Here is a 17,876-nt window from a genome sequence, read left to right as displayed (position 1 = left end):
TGGGCTGAGGATCAGAGCACGAAAGATGGGCTCAAACCCTAAGTCCAGCTGCCTCTGCCGCTGATTGGCCTGTGTGTTTGGGGACAGATCATTAAACGTCCTCAGTTTCTTCACTTGTCGAATAAAATGATCTCTAACATTTTAAGCGCCACACTGTGGAGTTCTGAGTTAAACATACAGCTCCCACGTGATAATTTCTCCATCTGTTTAGAAACAGGTTCATTGGAGCTACCTGTGTAGCTTCTGCTTAAACCAAAATCCTTGAAATAATGGCCTGGGTATTGGAAGTTTTAAGAGATCCTCCAGTAATGATTCTAATCAAAAGCCATTGTTGAACTATTGCATAAAAGTGTAGTGGGGTGTGTGTGTGTGTGTGTGTGTGTGTGTGAACACTGGACATTCAAAAAGGCAGGGTCTGCTGAGAGCTGAGTATCCCTTCGAAGGGGTGCTTTCTGTAAATTGGAAGTGTATCTGCTTCACGAATAGGAAAGGCTTTGGTGACACCGTGTCAATGGGTGCACTGATTAACCAGACAGAGAGATGTGCTATGTTTTGCCATAGTTATGCTGCGTTAGGCCCAGCGCACCAGCCCACAGCTTCCTCATCCACACGCAGCACTGAAGTTTTTCCCTCCCTCAGAAGATGAGTTTTGAAAGCACCTAAATAATTGTCTGGGGTTCGCCTTTGATCCATGATCATTAATATCATTAATAAGCTCTCAAAAAGTGCATGTGAATCTCAAGTTTGCATTTGGCAGGGCAGGAAAAGAATGAATGCTTTTAAAATAGTTTGGCTCAGAAAGCACATCTGAAATAACCCTGTGGGAAAACCAGGAGAATTTCTCATCCTCCGAAGGATTACCTAGGATGAGATGCTGACCTTGTATTTTAAGTTCAGTTACATTTCTTAAAGCCGCCTTCATTCCGCAGCCTGATTTATTTTAGGGGATGAGGTTGGCTGTGGGAGGGGACTCTGGTGATGTACAGTCGTGTTTGCTTTTTGTTTTCTCCAGTTCCCAAAAGATCATAACATATATGTTTCTAAAAAAAAAAAAAAAAAAAAAAAAAAAAAGACCAGCTTCTCGAGATTTATTACAGCTTTTCTCTCAGAAATCAGAGCTGAAGAATTCTCTCCTCCTCAGGCTTCTAAGGAGACCGAGCCCCAGAAGGCCGGGTGCACACAGGGTGAGCCGAGCGCTGACCTCTGCCGGGGAGGTCAGCTCAGCACACAGGACTCAAAGGGAGGAAGAAAAAGCAGCTCCGCAGCGGGGAGTTTGACTTGCTTTAGGGCAGAGGAGCTTTTATAAATAAGTTCTCAGTCTCCCACGCCCTCTCACCGGCTCTTCCGTTAGTAGTCCTGTCTCTCTTCTTAGAAGGGCGCGCGAGCGCGCGCATACACACACACACACACACACACACACACACACACACACACCCCAACACACCAACACACATACACACCAGCACACACACACACACACGCCAGCACACACAAACACCAACACACATACACACCAGCACCCACACACACACACACCAGCGCACACACACACACCAGCACACATGGACACAGACTCCAGGAGACTAGCACAGACACGGCTCTGACCTCCTCACTGCCATGCAGCCCTCTCCCACCTGCCTGGCCTGAGCCTGGGCTGGCGGGCCCTCTGCGGAGGAGGCAGGTGATGGATGGACTGGGAACTTTGTTAGGCCCACTGGCTCTTAAGGCCTTTGCCATTCCTCCTCAACATGCTCAGCTGGTGAGAAGAATGCACGGGGCTCTTTCCCAAACCCACCGTGGGTGCCTGGGAGGATTAATACCGGCCATCCATTGCTGCTGTCAGAGGGAGAAGACGGAATGGCACCTCAGCGACCTCCCGCCTTGACGGGACAGGTTAGGCAGGACGTCTGGGTTGTGTCCAGGTCAGAGGAGCCTGGAGGACCTTCCGGTAATGAAGCAGTGAGTTGGGGCCTGGGCAGCAGACATTCTTAAAACGCTTCCCTGGCTAGCCTGTTCCCAGTGCCTCCTGCTCAGCGCGGTGACCAGCCAGAGCAGAGCGGCGACCGCACGGGCAGCACCTTGGGTTTGGGAAAGCCCCTTCAGTGGCTCTCCAGTGAGGAGTGCCCAGCGGGTGTGACAGCACCCCTGGGAGGAGGGGCTCTCTGGGTCCGACATTCAGGGGCCCTGCTGCTGGGGCTCTTATTTTGATGCTAATAAGAATCTCCAGCTGGGAGAACCTTCTGGGTCTCACTCCAGATTTCTATGACAAACTACGCATCCATCTGTGAACTGTCTGTATCAAACTGGCCTTGCTTTCTCTTGAAGACAGAGTTTCTCAGCGCCACTTTATCAAAACGCATGTTCTGGGTCCTGGTGGTAGAAATGATTTTGGCTACTGTTCCTCGTTTCCAAGGTCTAACTCCTTGAGAGAGCTCACTGACCTTGAGAGGAGCCTTCCATTTTGACACCGGCTATGCATGTCCATCAAGGCCAGCTGCCCATCATACAAGGGCAAGCTTAGAAGAGAGGAGGTGGTGGGGGAAAGTGGGGCTTGGCATTTAGCTCCTTGCAGCCCAGAGGAAGTAGCCACTGTGCAGTGAAGACCACCAAGGAGGGAACTTCAATGTAGGGGGTGGGGAGGGGAGATTACAAAGTCTCCAATCCACTGAAAACATCATTAAAAAATCAGAAGTCCATGGTATGTTTCTTTTTTTTTTTAATATATTTTATTGATTTTGTACAGAGAGGAAGGGAGAGAGATAGAGAGTTAGAAACATCAATGAGAGAGAGAGAGAGAGTCATCGATCAGCTGCCTCTTGCACACCCCCCACTGGGGATATGCCCGCAACCAAGGTACATGCCCTTGACCAGAATCGAACCCGGGACTTTTCAGTCCCCAAGCCGACGCTCTATCCATTGAGCCAAACCGGTTTCTGCCATGGTATGTTTCTTAAGGAGGAAAACCTGGCCTGAGACAGTATCCTGGAGGTCTTCAAGGCCAGCCACCAGAGCGTACCTTACTTTGCCGAATTTTATAGAACTATTGGGAGGCATGGCTATAAAAGAAAGGACTACGTCCTGTTATCATTCAGAGAACCAGCTGCACTCACAGAGCTGTCTGCACTGTGGTAGGATTTAATTGGGTACTAGGTCTCCTTGCAGTCCTGCAGTTCAGGATTGTCCCGAAGGAGCTCCTGCTAGCTGGGAGGAGGCACCGAAATGATCTGGGGAAAAGCCAATCATCTGTAGAGTCAAAACCAAATGTAGTGCCTACACAAGACGCAGCCTGGTATGCCTCTCTTTGGAAGAGGCCTGTGCTTGTCTGATGTTACTGCCTAACAAGTTACCATAAATACAAGTTGATTATCAGTTTCTGACGCCCTTTAGCTGGGTCCTCTGCCTGGGTCTCACAGGCTGGAACCGAGCTATCAGCCACTTGTGTCCTCATCTGGAGGCTTACCAGCTGAATATCCCCTTCCAGGCTCCCACAGGTTGTTGGCGGAATTCAGGTCCTTGTGGGCCCCCCTGCCTGCTGGCTGGTGACTGGGAGTTGGCTCAGCCTTCAGAGGCTGTTCTTAGACCGCCACTGGCCCCTGCATCTTGATAATGGAGACCCCCACCCTCCTGAATTTCTCTGACTTCTGTGACCAGAGAAATAGCTCTGCCTTTTTGCAGTTAATCCTCACCCGAGGATATTTTTCCATTCATTTTTTTAGAGAGAGTGGAAGGGAGAGGCAGAGGGAGAAACATCAATGTGAGAGAGGCACGTGGATTGGTTGCCTCCCCCACTCACTCTGACCCAGCGGATGGAGCCTGCAGCCGAGGTACTGCCCTTGACCGGACCCCTCAGTCTACTGAGCCAAACCGGCCAGGGCTAAAATGCCCTGCTTTTAAAGTGCTCCTGTGATTAGGTCCACTCCACTTGGATACACTCCATATTTTAAGGCCACCTGGATTCATACTTGGTCAAAGAGCTAGAGACCAGGCATGAATCCAAGTGGCCTTAAAATATGGGGAGTATCCAAGCGGAATTAACACCTTGGGATTCCATGAGCACCAGATCCAACAGTCCTTAGCCCTTTTCTGATGGGGCCCGGGCCTTGGGATCTGTCTGCCACTGTCACTGGGATCTAGCTGGATTCCGCCATCCTTCAGCGGCCTCTCCATCCTATCACAGGATGCTTGGAGAAACGCTGAGGACGGCCATGTCTCCCTCCTCCAGGCCTCTTCACGGTCACTAACAGGGGCACTCGCTCACTACCGAGATTTCACAGATGAGCAAATTGAGACGCAAAGAATTTGAAAAACCTCCCCAAGTTGGTAAGTGGCAGAGCCTAGAATCCAGGTCTGTCCGACTCCGAAGCCCAGAAACTCCTGCGGGGCCACACGTGGGGGAGCCCAGCGCAGCTCAGGCAGAACGACCGACGGTGGGACCTGGAAGGAAGAGCTGCCAAGTGGACTCCAGGAAGCCTGGCTCCAGGGTGCGTGCCCTTGACCACTGGGCACAGGCTGCCTGGCGGCTGGCCGGGCCCACGTGGAGGCAGGCGCACTGAGGAAACGTGCGGGACCTCTCCTAAGGAGTGCTGGCCTGAGGACTCACAGGAAGCGCAGAAATAACAGGATTCTGGCGGAGGGGAAAGCCGGAGGTTGTAGCGAGGCCTGGCCCCCCGCCCCCAGCCCCATCACTGCCTTTCCTTTACTTCGCAGACATGCTTGCTTTAGTTTTGTGCAAACCTGTGGTAGTTTCCATTGCCGCTCTTCTCTTCTGTGTTAAACTGTGGATCCTTTCAAAAGCACTTCCAGAAACCATCCCAGCAAAGCCAGAGAGAGCCCCCTGAGAGTATCTGATTGTTAATGTCCTGAACTTGCAGGGTTTGTTTCTGTTTCCAGGATGTCTTTTTTTTTTTTTTTTTTTTTTTTTTTTTTCTTTCCCTAAGCTGTGCAGCGTGGGTGCCTCAGCGCATTGGAAATTTTGCATACCCTGGAACTCAGGCCCACCCTGACGTGACAATAGGTCAAAGATGACTCGTGGGACACGCTTCCAATCCTTGTGTGGAAGAGCTGGCTTTTGGGGGTGTTGGGTGGAGGAAGTAGAGCTGCCCACAGGCAATTTCCAGAACTCCCAGATCTGCAGCCCCCATCCTCCCCTTCACCCCTCCCTCTCCCCCCACACACACATACTGGTACACTGACTGGACCTGGTGGGCTTCACATTCAAGCTGCTTGGATTTTAGTATTTTGAGTGGTCGGGTGACTTTCCTGTGATGACCGGAGTACCCTGTCAGGGGAAGCAGGAGTGGGTATGGGATGTGGGAAAGAGGCCTAGCTATAACTGCGATTCCCTGGAGCCAGTGCGTTGTCCCGAGCACTCCTGTAGAGCATGCCTGTGTGGTGTGTGCCTGCACCTGCGCAGGGCGGGGTAGTTGGGGCCATGGATTTCCTCTCTGAACCCCTTTTCCTGCGCTTCGTTTTTATCATTCTATGAAGCAGAAACTAAAAAGAAAATGTGAGGCTGATCAAGAACAAAGGAACCACCTACAAAGGGCCAGGCTTAATCTGCCTCTGGTTCAGAAAACACCTATTGCTTTCAGATTTGTAAAGATGTCACTTTTTGCTCAGAACCTAGGGGAGGCAGGGCTTGGATCAAGGACACTTTGTGGCAGCCTGCACACTCATTAGGAAGCCAGCTGCAAACCCGAGCTCCCCTCCATCTCAGAGGAGCCCCCCTAATTTTCCCCCACCCCACCTCACCCCACCCCAGCCTGCCAGGCTTCTCTGTACAACAAAGCTGTTGCTTTCATGTTGCTGGCATCTGCTTTTGTGCTCTGGATGCTTCAAACCTTGGGTTCCCCGGTGTGGACATTTGCAGTGGGAGGGGCTGGGTTAGGGTGCGGGGAGGCGGAGGGCAGGCCTCCATTCGAGGTTCTTATTGGATTTAAGAGCCTTTACTCCCCAAATTAATTTTCCCGACTTGCATATCACAGGTTAATACCGGACCAGCGATAATGACACATAATTTAAGGCTTGTAAAAGCTGCCTGGGACTTGAAAGAAACACTCCAAGCCAGGACGTGGTGCCAGGCATGCAGGAGCAAGTCACTCAGGTAGAAGCTGTCCAAAGTGCGGGCACCCTGCCTTTCCACAGGATCTCGGAGGGCACACGCAGGCCAGCGGGCCCTCTGCTGCCGGCGGGCGGCCCCGGGAGCATCACCCCGCTTGCTGCTACTTTTAACCACCGCGGGAGGCAACTGTTCACAAAGGGACCTTCGTTATTTCTAACGAACATCTCCCAGAAATATCTCGCAGTTTTGGAGTGACGCAACCAGATTGCCCTAATGGTTTCTAAACTTTGAAGACTGGTAGAGCCAGAACCCCACACAAGTGCCTCGGGGCACCCTTCTGCCTCCTCCGAATACCAGGCGGTCCGTTGGCATTGCTGGAGACTGACATAGCCCGCGCTGGGATGTTTAGCTGCTTGTGGGGTGGGGGAAAAAATGTTAAGAAAAATAATTGTTGTTTTTGCAAACTATCTATTTAAAAACAGAACCTCAGGAAGCAGATTTCTGTTTCAGTGCTCGGATGAATCAGAGCTCACAAAGTATAAATACACATTAGCAGGAGGAGGCTTCCCATAACCCACGGGCTGTGTCTTCCCAGCCCAGGAACCTCTGAACTCCTTTCTCATTCCCAGTAGAGGCAAGGAAGAGACCCACAGTCCAAACGGAAATGCTGGGACACTGCTCAGCCCGAGTTGCAATCCTTTTTTCTTTAAAGGCAACTGGCTTTTAGCTGCACGCTTGCGCATTTTTGGACAGACAGGTGTCCACCATTTAGAAATGGGGGAAGCCCACACTCTGGTTCCTTTGCTGCCTGAGAAATATCCCCAAATAAGACAACTTTGACTCTCTGACCCCTCAGATCAGTCCATAAACACGAGGCACTTAGACCACAACTTGCTCAGGGGGCAGTGTAATTATTTTACTTAAAAATGATGTCAGGTGGCAATTTAGCAACAAACTGGCTCCCAGGCTACTTAATTCGGTTTAACAAGGGGGAAAAACATTATAATTAATGAAGAGCTTGTACTTTAGTATTTCAGTAGAGTTGTGCTTAAATTTTACTGTACCCCACTCCTGGTGAATCACGGGCCGGGCCTGGGAATCTGCATTTAAGAGGAATGCATTGCTGCTTTCACATTATGCTGAGGATCATCACTTGTCTCATTGGGCTTTGTTAATTAAGATATACCCTTCCCCCTTCTCTATTTGATTCTACATATGGAAGTCTGGAACCTCGGGACAGTTTCCTATCTAAAAACCATTGTCTTCCAGCTTATTCTTTCCTGGAGTTCCATGGTGTATTCTTCTCATGCGGAGTTTCAGTGAGCTGAGTTTTCCTGCAGGGCCTGCTTAGAAGGCCCAGAACATCCGGTGGGGGGCGGGGAATAGGAAAGGTGTTGAGTCCCATCCTTTCCCTTCCCTGTATCCTCGATAACCAAGGCTCCCTTGTCTGATTCCTTCTACGAGGTGAAAGGGAAGAAACATCCTGACCATTAAGACCCAGGCTTTGAGGGGCCTGATCTCTGCCTTCCCACAGAGTAGTGTGTCCTAGACAGAAGGCTCCTTAAGGCACATGTGCATTCCAAGATCACTTCCCTCCTGGGATCAAGAATTGCAGAGGCTCATTAAATGGTTGTGTTTTTTTCTTCTTGGCACGAAAGCATTTGGTAACTATCCAAGGAATGCTGGGGTCCTGCATGCTCCAAGTTTACAAACCACCGGAGCACGGTATTGCTCCAGGATGGTTTGAGCTCAGCACAGCGAGACCAGACTCGGTCCGTACCAGGAAAGCACGTCCCTCCTTGACCCCACCTCGCAGAAACCGGCAGTTCACCAGCAGAGATTAGTGGCAGAAGTATTGCTGTGCTGGATCAGGGAGATGTCACAGAAATCCACACTCCTTTGGGGCTGCCTCCCCAACTGGCCAAAATGCACTGCCCTGGATGGAGGACTCTGTTCAGGCACCAGGAGTACGGGGTATGTAAAGCCCACCACCCACTCCTAATGCCCATCAGAGAAGACGATTCCTGGCCTCGAGGAAACAGCAGCTTCCCAAGAATGAAGAGACATGCCTGTCAGCTTCTCCATTCCGAGTGGGTTTCTCCAGGTGGAGCTATGCTATGGAACCTGGAGGGTGGGTGGCCTGAACGGGGCAGCACTGGGGACAGCTCCCCCCACAGGAAGGAAAATGTGGCTTATTACCCAGAAGCAGGGAACTCCTGGCAACTCCCGAGCAGCTGCTGGAAGCTGTCCAGGTACATCACCTCAGCTCATCCTTTGCTGCAGGTGCCAGAGGCAAAGCTTCCCCTACCCCACCCAGGAGGCGGGGGCAGGGCCATGTTGTCCTCTGGCCCAGCAGCCACAAGTGAGAACCCGAGTTCTGCCCTTACCAGGTTGAACAGCTCACCTCTGGAAGGCCAGGCACCTGGCACCCAAAGCGGTGTGGCGAGGCCAACTTCCTGGGCACAGTGATGACTAAATAGATGGGCCGTGACCCCAGGAGCGAGCTATCCTGGAGGCATCAGTGTGCACAAAGGGTCTATCATGATGGAAGGAAGTTACTAAATTAGCCCAGGGAGCCCAAACACCCGGAGAAAAAGCATTAAATCTCCCTCTTCAGCCCCCAACACCAATTCCAAGTTTTTTTAAAAAAAACTTTTTGGCGCACAGAGCGCTCACGCTTCCTCCACGCTGCAGACCACTGACCCAGTAGTTTATTCAGGAAGTACTCACGCTTGTGGTTGAATGACAAGGCCCCCAGGTAGGCTTCACTGCAGGGGGATCTGGAGGCTGAAAAGGCTTGGGGTTCCTGGTCCGAGCCCCTCATTATCACCGCCAGAGGCACAGCAGAGCCAAACCACGTAAGCTCAGAAGAGGCCACACTTTCCATGTTTTTATACAAAAAATTTAATAAATATTACTTTTCAAAATTTATTGCCAGGAACAACACATCAAAGATGCATTTTTTTTATGTTCATAACACTAATAGGACAATACAAAGTATCTTCAAGGTCTCCATGGTGAACCAACAAAATGACTGTTTTGTAAGCCTTCTGGATCTTAAACCTCGGAAGAGCGCTTTGATTTCCTCGCGTTAAGGCAGGCAGTGTACTCTACGGCAACCTACACAGTGATCTTACTGGGCATCTGACGGTTCAAGTATTCAACTAGCTTATTGGAATACTCCCTAAATGCAGTAGATAACAGAAATCAAACCTACAGGTGGTTCAGCATTACATACGAATGGTGAAAGGAAATCAGAATTTACAAAATAAGATTGGTGTGCTTCCAACTCCACACAATTAATTTGATCATTTTAATGATATTTAACCACTCACATTTTGGCTACGTTTACATCATATAACTCAACTTGTTCCCTTAAACGGATGTGCAGCAGATCACCTGCCTGTCTCTTTTCAAGTCTAAAGCAGAAAAAAACAAAACAAAAAACCTGTTCTAGACTAATTCTGAAACTGCCTCGGTCAGTCCTGAAAACATGTTTTAAAGTGATGCTCTAGAAGGTGTTTTAAACATCTTGATGTCAAAAAAAATTTTTTTCCACCAGTATTCCAGGCACAGAAGCCCATCTACTGCCTTAAAAATAAACCATTTTCAAACACCTTAATTTTGGCTTATAGGCAACACGTAGTAAGAAAATAAGTTCAAAAAAATAAAGCCATACGCTTACAATGCTATCAAAAACCTTCAGTTCTAAACACATACATATAAATAAAAAGGAATGATGTTTTAAGGCTCTTGATTATTAAGTTAATAAATCAAATATACACAGTGATTAATAAAAAAAAGAATTATTTACATAACTATACAAAATTTCTACTTTTGACACGTTTCCTCTTTTAAATTCTTCATTTTACCCAGCAACTGCTGACATCAAAGTCCCCCCTCCCCCCCGCTCGCCCCCCGACAACAAAATACAATAAAAAAAATAAATAATAAACTCATTTGTGATAGTTGCTGTGGTTCTGAGCTGCAAAGGCACTTTTCAAATACAGAACTACTTGTACGTCATCATAAAACCAATATACAAAAACAACTCAAGAGTCAATAAATATAAATAAAACTATGCTCCTAAGACTGCATCACCATCGGGACACCTGGCGCAAGTGGCAGCTTGAGGCCCCGGGGCCAGGCCTTCTCCTGGGCGCCTGGTCCCAGGACTGTCAGCCACGGGGACCGTGCCCTCACCCCCGGGGGCACTTGGGCCTGGGTCTTGCATAGCTGTGAGATGCAGCCCTCGACCTCCCAGGCAACCACAGAAACTACCATTGCCAGTGTAAGCCAGCTTGTCAAAACTTAAATTAACACAGGGATTCTAAGTCATCAACAGCCTCGGCCCGGACTAGACAAGTTAGAGAACTACAGCCCCACATGCCCTCGGACTCTACCTAGCGGCGGAGTGGCGCCCGCCGCCTGCTATACGATGTACTCCATGCGGTTTAGGCTCTGGGCGCTCTCCAGGTCCCTGTTGTCCTGTTTGTTTGTCCAGTTCGGGTGTTTGGCGGGCGTGCCGTTGGGGGGCTTCTCCTCTCTGTCTACCAGCGTGTACGCCGGCTGCTTGGCGAACCGGGCCTTCTGCTGGTGCTTGTCCATGTCGTCCTCCTCCACCTCCGAGTTGTGTGTCCTTATTTTGGACATTTTGGAGTTCTTGTTCTCGTAGTCCTTGATGGGGACCGTGTTGGCCCCGAGCTTCTCGATGGGGTTTTTGATCTGGTTCAGCTGCTCCCGGACGTTGTTGGTGGTGTTGTCCTCGGAGGCCGAGCGGGCGTGGCTGCTGGGCTTCCGCCGCTTCCGCACGCACCAGTAGAAGGCCGTCACCAGGCAGCAGATCCAGGCCACAGTCAGCACCGAGCTCAGCAGAGGAACCAGGAAATCTGCAAGGCAGGCCCCCAAAACCAGTTAACTCTCGGAACAAAAGGCCACCAGCACTGGTTCTTCTGACCTTGGTCCCTACAGGGGGGCACCGTGGGGACACATCCCTTTTCCCAACTGCATATTGTCAACGCACAGCTTGAGCAGCCGTGCTGGGCCCTGGAGACCCCGACACTTGTGTCTCCAGAGGGACTAAGCTAAGCAGCAGCTCCCACAGATTCCCCAACTTGGTGAGAGAGAGCAGCGCAGGGTTCAGGCAAGGGGACTCTGGTTTTCAGAATTATCAGAAGCCCATCTGAGCGCAGACAGCTCCAATCCCAAGTGGTCATGAGCCTGGTTCCTCGCCACGCTAGAACTTAAATGCTCAGGATCCAAGGGGAGGGCAGTCTGGACGCACTGCAGGCCATCGAGCTATCAAGCCAGTATCTCAGGGGCTTAGGAGAGACACCGGGAGCCAAGAGCCCAAAGCACAGCAATGCTCTGTGCACAGGGCACTGCGGGATCTGGGAACAGTGCAGGCGCGACAGGGGTGCCCGCTTGTGAGAGCACAGCCTGTTGGCACATGCCCATCGCCCCATGACTTCAGTCATGTCCAGGGGTCTGTTTCCTCGCCAGTTAAGTGGGGTGGCGGGAGCTCCTCGGGGAGGTCAGGTAACTCGGAGCCTGGGGGTTTGATTGGGCAGCGCGAGGAGATCCGTGTGGCAGCCATCCCGGAAGCGGACCATTCCCACCCGGCACTCACCCGTTCTGTTCTTCGGGGGCCGCCTCTGAACTCGCACTTCCGCAACGGCAGCAATGAGGGAGCTGTTCCCGTCACGTTTACTGACGAGGTCTATGATCTTGTCAGTGATTTCCTTGATGGGGTTCCCATCATCCCGTATGTCTTCAGCAGACTGGAAGAAACAAAAACAAAAAGCTCAGTCTGCAGGGCTTGGGAACAACTCCACAGGAGCTTTTCTTTCTACGTGATAAAACATTTTTTATTTCTTCATTTATTTTTTTTTTAAAAACTAAAAACCTTTTATTCTTTCAATGCCAGCTTCCATTCAATATTATTTTGTACTTTTGTTCAAAATTACTTGAAAACACACATGTATGCAAGCTCTCTTCCAAAGTATTTATTTGCTCCTGGCTAAATGAAGTGTGCTAGCTACCTTGCAGTCAAATCATGAAGTGTGGATGGATCGTATACTTACAATAGCCACGTGTATTTCGTTATTCGCCGAAGGGGATGGCTCACAAGCTATGTAGATTGAATATTCAGCGGACACGTTCTTCAAAATATTCAAATTCCTCAACTCACTGCAAATGTGCTCCGTGGTGAGACCCTGGAACAATATTGAAAAGTCCACACGAGTAAGATACTGGGAGGAGAAAGGCTGACGTTTCCTAGGAGACATGCACACCCCACCTTGCTGTGAGACCGGACATGAGGCTAGAGAACTCAATCCTAGCATGAGAGGCTCCCCGCTCAGGACAAGCAGCCCACACACCACCCCGACTTGCAAAGCAGCTCCGTACCGGGGACATCATCTCCTTGTTGAAGGTGAAGGTGATGTTTGCGCAGTTCTCCTGGTAATAGGGGTCAGACGCGCATTTCGTCTTCACGGGCTGGAGGCTGGAGGAGTGGCACTCGCCCACGCCCGTGCAGGGGCGGACGAAGCACTGGTCGTCCAGGATGGGGAGGCAGCTCTGCCCGCTGGGGCACTCGCTGTGCCCTTTGCGGAGCAGGCAAGGCCGAGGGCCACACCAGACCTGGGGAGAGAGGGGAGTAGGCAGCTCAGGAGAAACGCCCACCCGCTGTTCCCGGACCCAGGTGACCTGGGCAGCCCCCGCGCCCCACCTTAGAGCAGGCGATCCTTCCGTTCAGGCACTGGCAGGTGTTGCAGTCATCATCCCACTTGGTCCCGTCGGGGATCACGCCCCCCATGGTGATGCAAGGCCTCCCTGAAACTGAGAGGCGGAGACGCTTGAGTGAAAGGACTTCCCTTACCGGTGGACGGATCTCGTTTCTCTACTCCCTCAGTGAGGAAGCGATTACACCCCTGCCCTTTGTCACGTGACAACAGTTCCTTCCAGGAGAGCAAGTATACTTCCCTCCCCTACCGGCTTTTTGCATGGCCACGTAGCCAAGGCAACGTCAGGGGATGTGTGGTAAGCAGAGTCTCCCAGTTGGCTGAAGAGCACACTGCCTCTTGCAAGCCTGCCCTTTGCCAGAAAAATAACGTGTCCCAGACACAGCTGATGGTGCCGGGGTGGGGAGGAGGGGGAGGAGGGAGGAGGGACAAGGGACAGACCTGAGCCCAGTCTACAGCACCTATCACTCTGCCCGCCCTGCAGCCCCATGAACACAAATAAACACGTGTCTTAGCCACTGAGTTCAGAGATGGCTTATTACACAGCATAATCACAGCTCCGGGGAGCTCTCAAAGTGTCCCCTTCCCTCTGGTCCTCACATGTCCCTTCTGTGCTCACCCCCTGAGCACAATGCCTACTCATGGCCAAAATGGGGACTGTAGTGACTGTAGTGCCTGGAGCACCCCCCCCACCCCCCCCCACACACACACGGGCAGCCGGGGTCTGGCCCACATACCTTCCTGGCACTTGGCGCCGCTGTGCCCTGGAGGGCAGACACACCGGTAGCCGTTGATTTCATCCATACAGGTTGCCCCGAAGGCACACGGTGAAGATTGACATTCATTAATGTCTAGGAGAAATGGAGTTTAAGTTTAGGCTCCAATGGGAGGCAACACTGTTTGACTATGTTTTCACTGGCATAATACACAAGTAGAAAGGCACAAGAGATGCAAACATGAGGTCAGTGGACTCTCATCATGTAATCAGTACCCGAACAAGCCATCAGTGCTCTGAAAGAGCCAGTCACAGCTCCCCCAACCACCACGGGCTTGACTTTTAACACCTGAGAATCATTTAATTTAAACTTGCTGCCTCCCCAAATGCATGCCTTCTTCTGAGTACAATTTCCAGGAAGGGCTGGCAATGTTCGTTAAAAGGGTCAGACAGCAAATATTTTAGGCTTTGTAGGCCATGTGGTTCCTGTCACAACTACCCAACTCTTATCACAGCTGAAAGCAGCTAGACAGTGTAAATGAATGAGCATGGCTGTATGCCAATAAAACTTTATTTACAAAAACAGGCAGCGGGCCAGATTTGACTCCCTGGCCGTATGTCAACCCGATTTAGAGACATGAGATAGAAACAATGCACCCTCATCCAGTGCTGGAGGCCAGTCAGTCCCAGACCAGGGGATCCCAGACACCAGTAACATTTTAAATAATTTTGGGGACAAGAAAATACAACTATTCTGTCACTTTTATAAAAGAAAAGGCATATAAAGAGGTAGGAAAAAGGCTCAAAATAAAGAATAAACTCTGAGGTTCCTGAAAAACTGCATTGTCTGCCCCCACTGTTTTAATCCTTCCACCAACTCTTAGCTCTGAGCTCCACCAGGGTAGCTGTGGCTAATGTCCACTTGCCCATAATTGCATGTTAGTCACGGGGAAAAGCACACCCTTTCCTTGGGGCCTCAGAGTAGCTTAATCGTCACATTCTGTGGCTGGTGCCCTCTCCCCTAAAACAAGGAGGGCTGTGCCACCCATGCGAGGGCCAACGGGTACCTAAGGGTCTCACCAGTGGGAGGCTGGTGATTAGAGAATCCTGACAGGCAATAAAGGGAATCACAAATCACAGCCTAATTGCTTTAAAGATGAACAGTCTCAGGCTGAGGGGTGGCAAGGGTGTGGGGGGGGAGGGGGTGGGAATAAAGCCAGTGGAGACCCGGCTAAGAGCAGTCCTTACTTATTCTGCAGTCAGGCCCGGCAAAACCAGGGGCACACTCGCACCGGTACCAGTTGTCTCCGTCCACGCATGTGCCACTATTGTAACTAAGAAGAGAGCAAAGACCACCTCAGTTACCAACCTCCCGCTCCACGGCTCTGGCTGCCAGTCAACAGGAAGCCACGCCTGTTGCCATCAGCTGCCCTCACCCTGGCCACACTCACTGCTGCCCTGGGGGGGGGGGGGTGGCTTTAAAAACACTGATGGTCCCACCCACCCCCAGTCTCAGACAGGTGTCCGTTGCACCTGGGCACTGGGACTCCCAGGTGATTCTCATGGGCATCAAGATTGAGAATCAGTGCTCTAAATAAGACAACCTGGCTAATTACAGCGTGGCCACAGCCCAGCAGGCCATTTGTCAGAAAGGCAGGGTCTGGCCAAAACCGGCTTGCTCAGTGAATAGAGCGTCAGTCTGCTGACTGAAGGGTCCCAGGTTCAATTCCGGTCAAGGGCATATACATTGGTTGCGGGCACAGCCCCGGTAAGGGGGTGTGCAGGAGGCAGGTGGTCGATGTTTCTCTCTCATTGATGTTTCTAACTACCCCTCTTCCTTCCTCTCTGTAAAAAATCAATAAAATATATTTTTAAAAAAGAAAAAAGAAAGGTAGAGTCTGCAGCCCACCTGACCTCCTAAATCAGAACCTTTCTCTTAGACAAATGCCCATGCACATTACAACCAACGAGTGGTCACACTTACCAGGGATGAGGGCTGCAGTCATTGGTATCTGCAAAGTAAAAAGGCAACTTAACAGGGAAGCAGTCTTAGCCCTCAGCAAAAACACCGCCCAGTTCCCTAATGCCCGAATGATAACGTCGCCGTTAACACCAGCAGAATGCACTTAAGACCCCGCTCAATTGGAACCAGGCCTGCGCCACACTTTGTTCCCTTCACCGTGGGACCCATGTCCACAGGAAGAGGCCCTGGCAGGGCCGGGGAGGCGTGTGAGAATGCAGAGAGACAGGCGCTTCTCAGACGGAGCTAAGGACGAGACACCATCTGTCTCCACTTATCTCCTCCCGACTTTCTCATGCCCAGGTCAGGGCTGCATCCCATCAAGTCATTAGGACAGAGCCAGGTGATGCAGAGGCCGACATCACACAGCTCTGCCCCCGCCACACACACACACACACACACACACACACACACACAAAGTCCCCGAGGGTGTCAGGCTGAGTTCCCTCAGCCTTAGAGGAGGAGGGAGACCGGGGGAGGGGGGTGGACACTCACTCTGAGTGCAGATGGGCCCCTCCCAGCCTTCTTTGCAGACACACGTGAAGGACTCGCCATTGACCACACAGGTGCCCCCGTTGTGGCAGGGGCTTGGCAGGCAGCTACTGTTTCGGGCTGCAAGACAGAAACAGGCGAGACCTGAGGATCCAAAGACAGTCTGAAGGGGCAAGGACCCGACCCCAGGAAAACGCTCACAGGGGGCTCACGTGGGGCAGAAAGTTACCTATGTTACAGGTCGTCCCTTCCCAGCCTCCGGGACACATGCACTTGAAAGCATCCCCTTCATCGTAGCAGGTGCCACCGTTGTTGCACGTGGCCTCGTCACACTGGCTGTCACCTGGAGGGGGAGGGTGTCAGTGTGAGCGCCTGACCGGCCCCCTCACAGAAGGGGGAGGCAGCATCCCAGCCAGAAACCACTTACGGGAGTGGCAGGTCTTCCCTTTCCACCCGTTTTTGCAGTCACAGTAGAAGTCGTTGACCAGGTCGCGGCAGGAGCCCCCATTGTGGCAGGGGTTCTGGCTGCAGTCGTTAATGTCTAGAGCCAAAGAGAAGACAGCCAGCTGAAAGCACGTCCATCCGGGACCTTACCACCCAGGAGAGCCACGCTGTTCCCACGGCCACCTCCACCCCCGCTTTCTGCTCCAGGTCCCAAGACCAGCGGAGCAGGCCCAGGACTTGAACACCATCACCCTTTCCAGGAGCAAAGAAGCACCTCGACTAGCTCACTTCTAACGCCCCAAGTTAGGCCAGTCAGGGGCAGGCCTGACCTCCCACAAAACCACAATATTAAAATCAAGACGGGCGGGAATTACAATCAGAACAGAAAGGGGGTTCCTTCATTGCAAGCAGGGACATTAATCATCCCAATGACGCAATCTGACTCGAGAGCGCATCAGCTGAAGTGCCTTTGCACTGGCCGTGCCCCACATTAACAAATGCGAGCGGGAACCCAGGCGGCGGGGCTGGGGTCTTCCTCGCAGAGATTTCATTAAAAAGAAAGGCTTCCTCTATTGACCCCGCCCTCCACAACCCACCGTGGTCTGTCCCAAGGGCACACTCACTGGCTTCACAGTAGGCCCCCTCCCAGCCGTCACTGCAGATGCACTTGTAGGAGTTGACACCATCGATGCAGGTGCCTCCGTTTTTGCAGGGGTTGCTCTCACAGTCGTTAATATCTGAGAAAGGAAGGAGAGAAAAAAAAAAAAAAAGGTCAATCAAGGATCAGGGAAGCCAGGCACTGTCCTATAGGCCGCTACCCGAGGAGACAGATGCACTTGGCGGCTCAAAAATCCTCCTCAGTGCCATCAGGACTGCCTCTCAAATGCACCAGGCAGGGCTCTCCCTCACAGGCTCAGCTGCTCTGTGGGTGTGGGGAAGAAATTCCCGCCGAAAGCGAGGCCACCCGCAACTGCAAGGATTCCAGAACATTCCAAGATGAATGTGCTGAAGGCTAGGCGGCATCCATGATCACAAGTTCAAACAGGCTCGGTCTTAGATCCTGGATATAACCGCAGACCTTCACTCGTCCCCATGGAAACAACTCAAGACACACACGGCACCCACCCCCCCAAGAGCTGGGCAGAGGCAGGGAAAGGGTCTTACTTTCGTGGCAGTACGTCCCGGTGAAACCTTTGTTACAGTCACACGTGAACTTTCCTCCCGACTGACTCTTGCACTTCCCATGGGGGCCACAGACGTTGGAGGAAATGTACCGCACCCCTTCAGGCGTGTCGTTGGAGGCCATGGCCACCGTGCAGCTGTCAATCACTAGAAGACACACTCGGGATCAGACTACGGCCACCGGCCCACAGGACACGGCGTTCTCACGCCCAGGACGTA

General features: G+C 51.6%; 1 protein-coding gene across 1 annotated transcript in view; it reads right to left on the bottom strand.

The window, feature by feature from the left end:
* Window positions 1-8,941: 8,941 nt before the first annotated feature.
* Window positions 8,942-17,876, bottom strand: part of JAG1 (jagged canonical Notch ligand 1) — a 35,894-nt gene continuing 26,959 nt past the window's right edge. The window contains exons 14-26 of the mRNA XM_084887669.1: window positions 17,640-17,804; window positions 17,099-17,212; window positions 16,459-16,572; window positions 16,261-16,374; window positions 16,035-16,151; window positions 15,504-15,531; window positions 14,768-14,853; window positions 13,542-13,655; window positions 12,792-12,901; window positions 12,470-12,703; window positions 12,145-12,276; window positions 11,691-11,841; window positions 8,942-10,950 (exon numbers count right to left, since the gene is read on the bottom strand). Of these exons, the coding sequence (XP_084743795.1) occupies window positions 10,493-10,950; window positions 11,691-11,841; window positions 12,145-12,276; window positions 12,470-12,703; window positions 12,792-12,901; window positions 13,542-13,655; window positions 14,768-14,853; window positions 15,504-15,531; window positions 16,035-16,151; window positions 16,261-16,374; window positions 16,459-16,572; window positions 17,099-17,212; window positions 17,640-17,804 (1,937 nt within the window). The 3' untranslated portion in view covers window positions 8,942-10,492. The remainder of the gene's footprint in view (window positions 10,951-11,690; window positions 11,842-12,144; window positions 12,277-12,469; window positions 12,704-12,791; window positions 12,902-13,541; window positions 13,656-14,767; window positions 14,854-15,503; window positions 15,532-16,034; window positions 16,152-16,260; window positions 16,375-16,458; window positions 16,573-17,098; window positions 17,213-17,639; window positions 17,805-17,876) is intronic.

Source organism: Pipistrellus hanaki, assembly GCF_964339955.1.
Source record: "Pipistrellus hanaki genome assembly, chromosome: 6".
NCBI classification, from domain to species: Eukaryota; Metazoa; Chordata; class Mammalia; order Chiroptera; family Vespertilionidae; genus Pipistrellus; species Pipistrellus hanaki.
The sequence above is the reverse complement of the archived record's forward strand: the minus strand, read 5'-3'. Positions and strand labels throughout refer to the sequence as shown.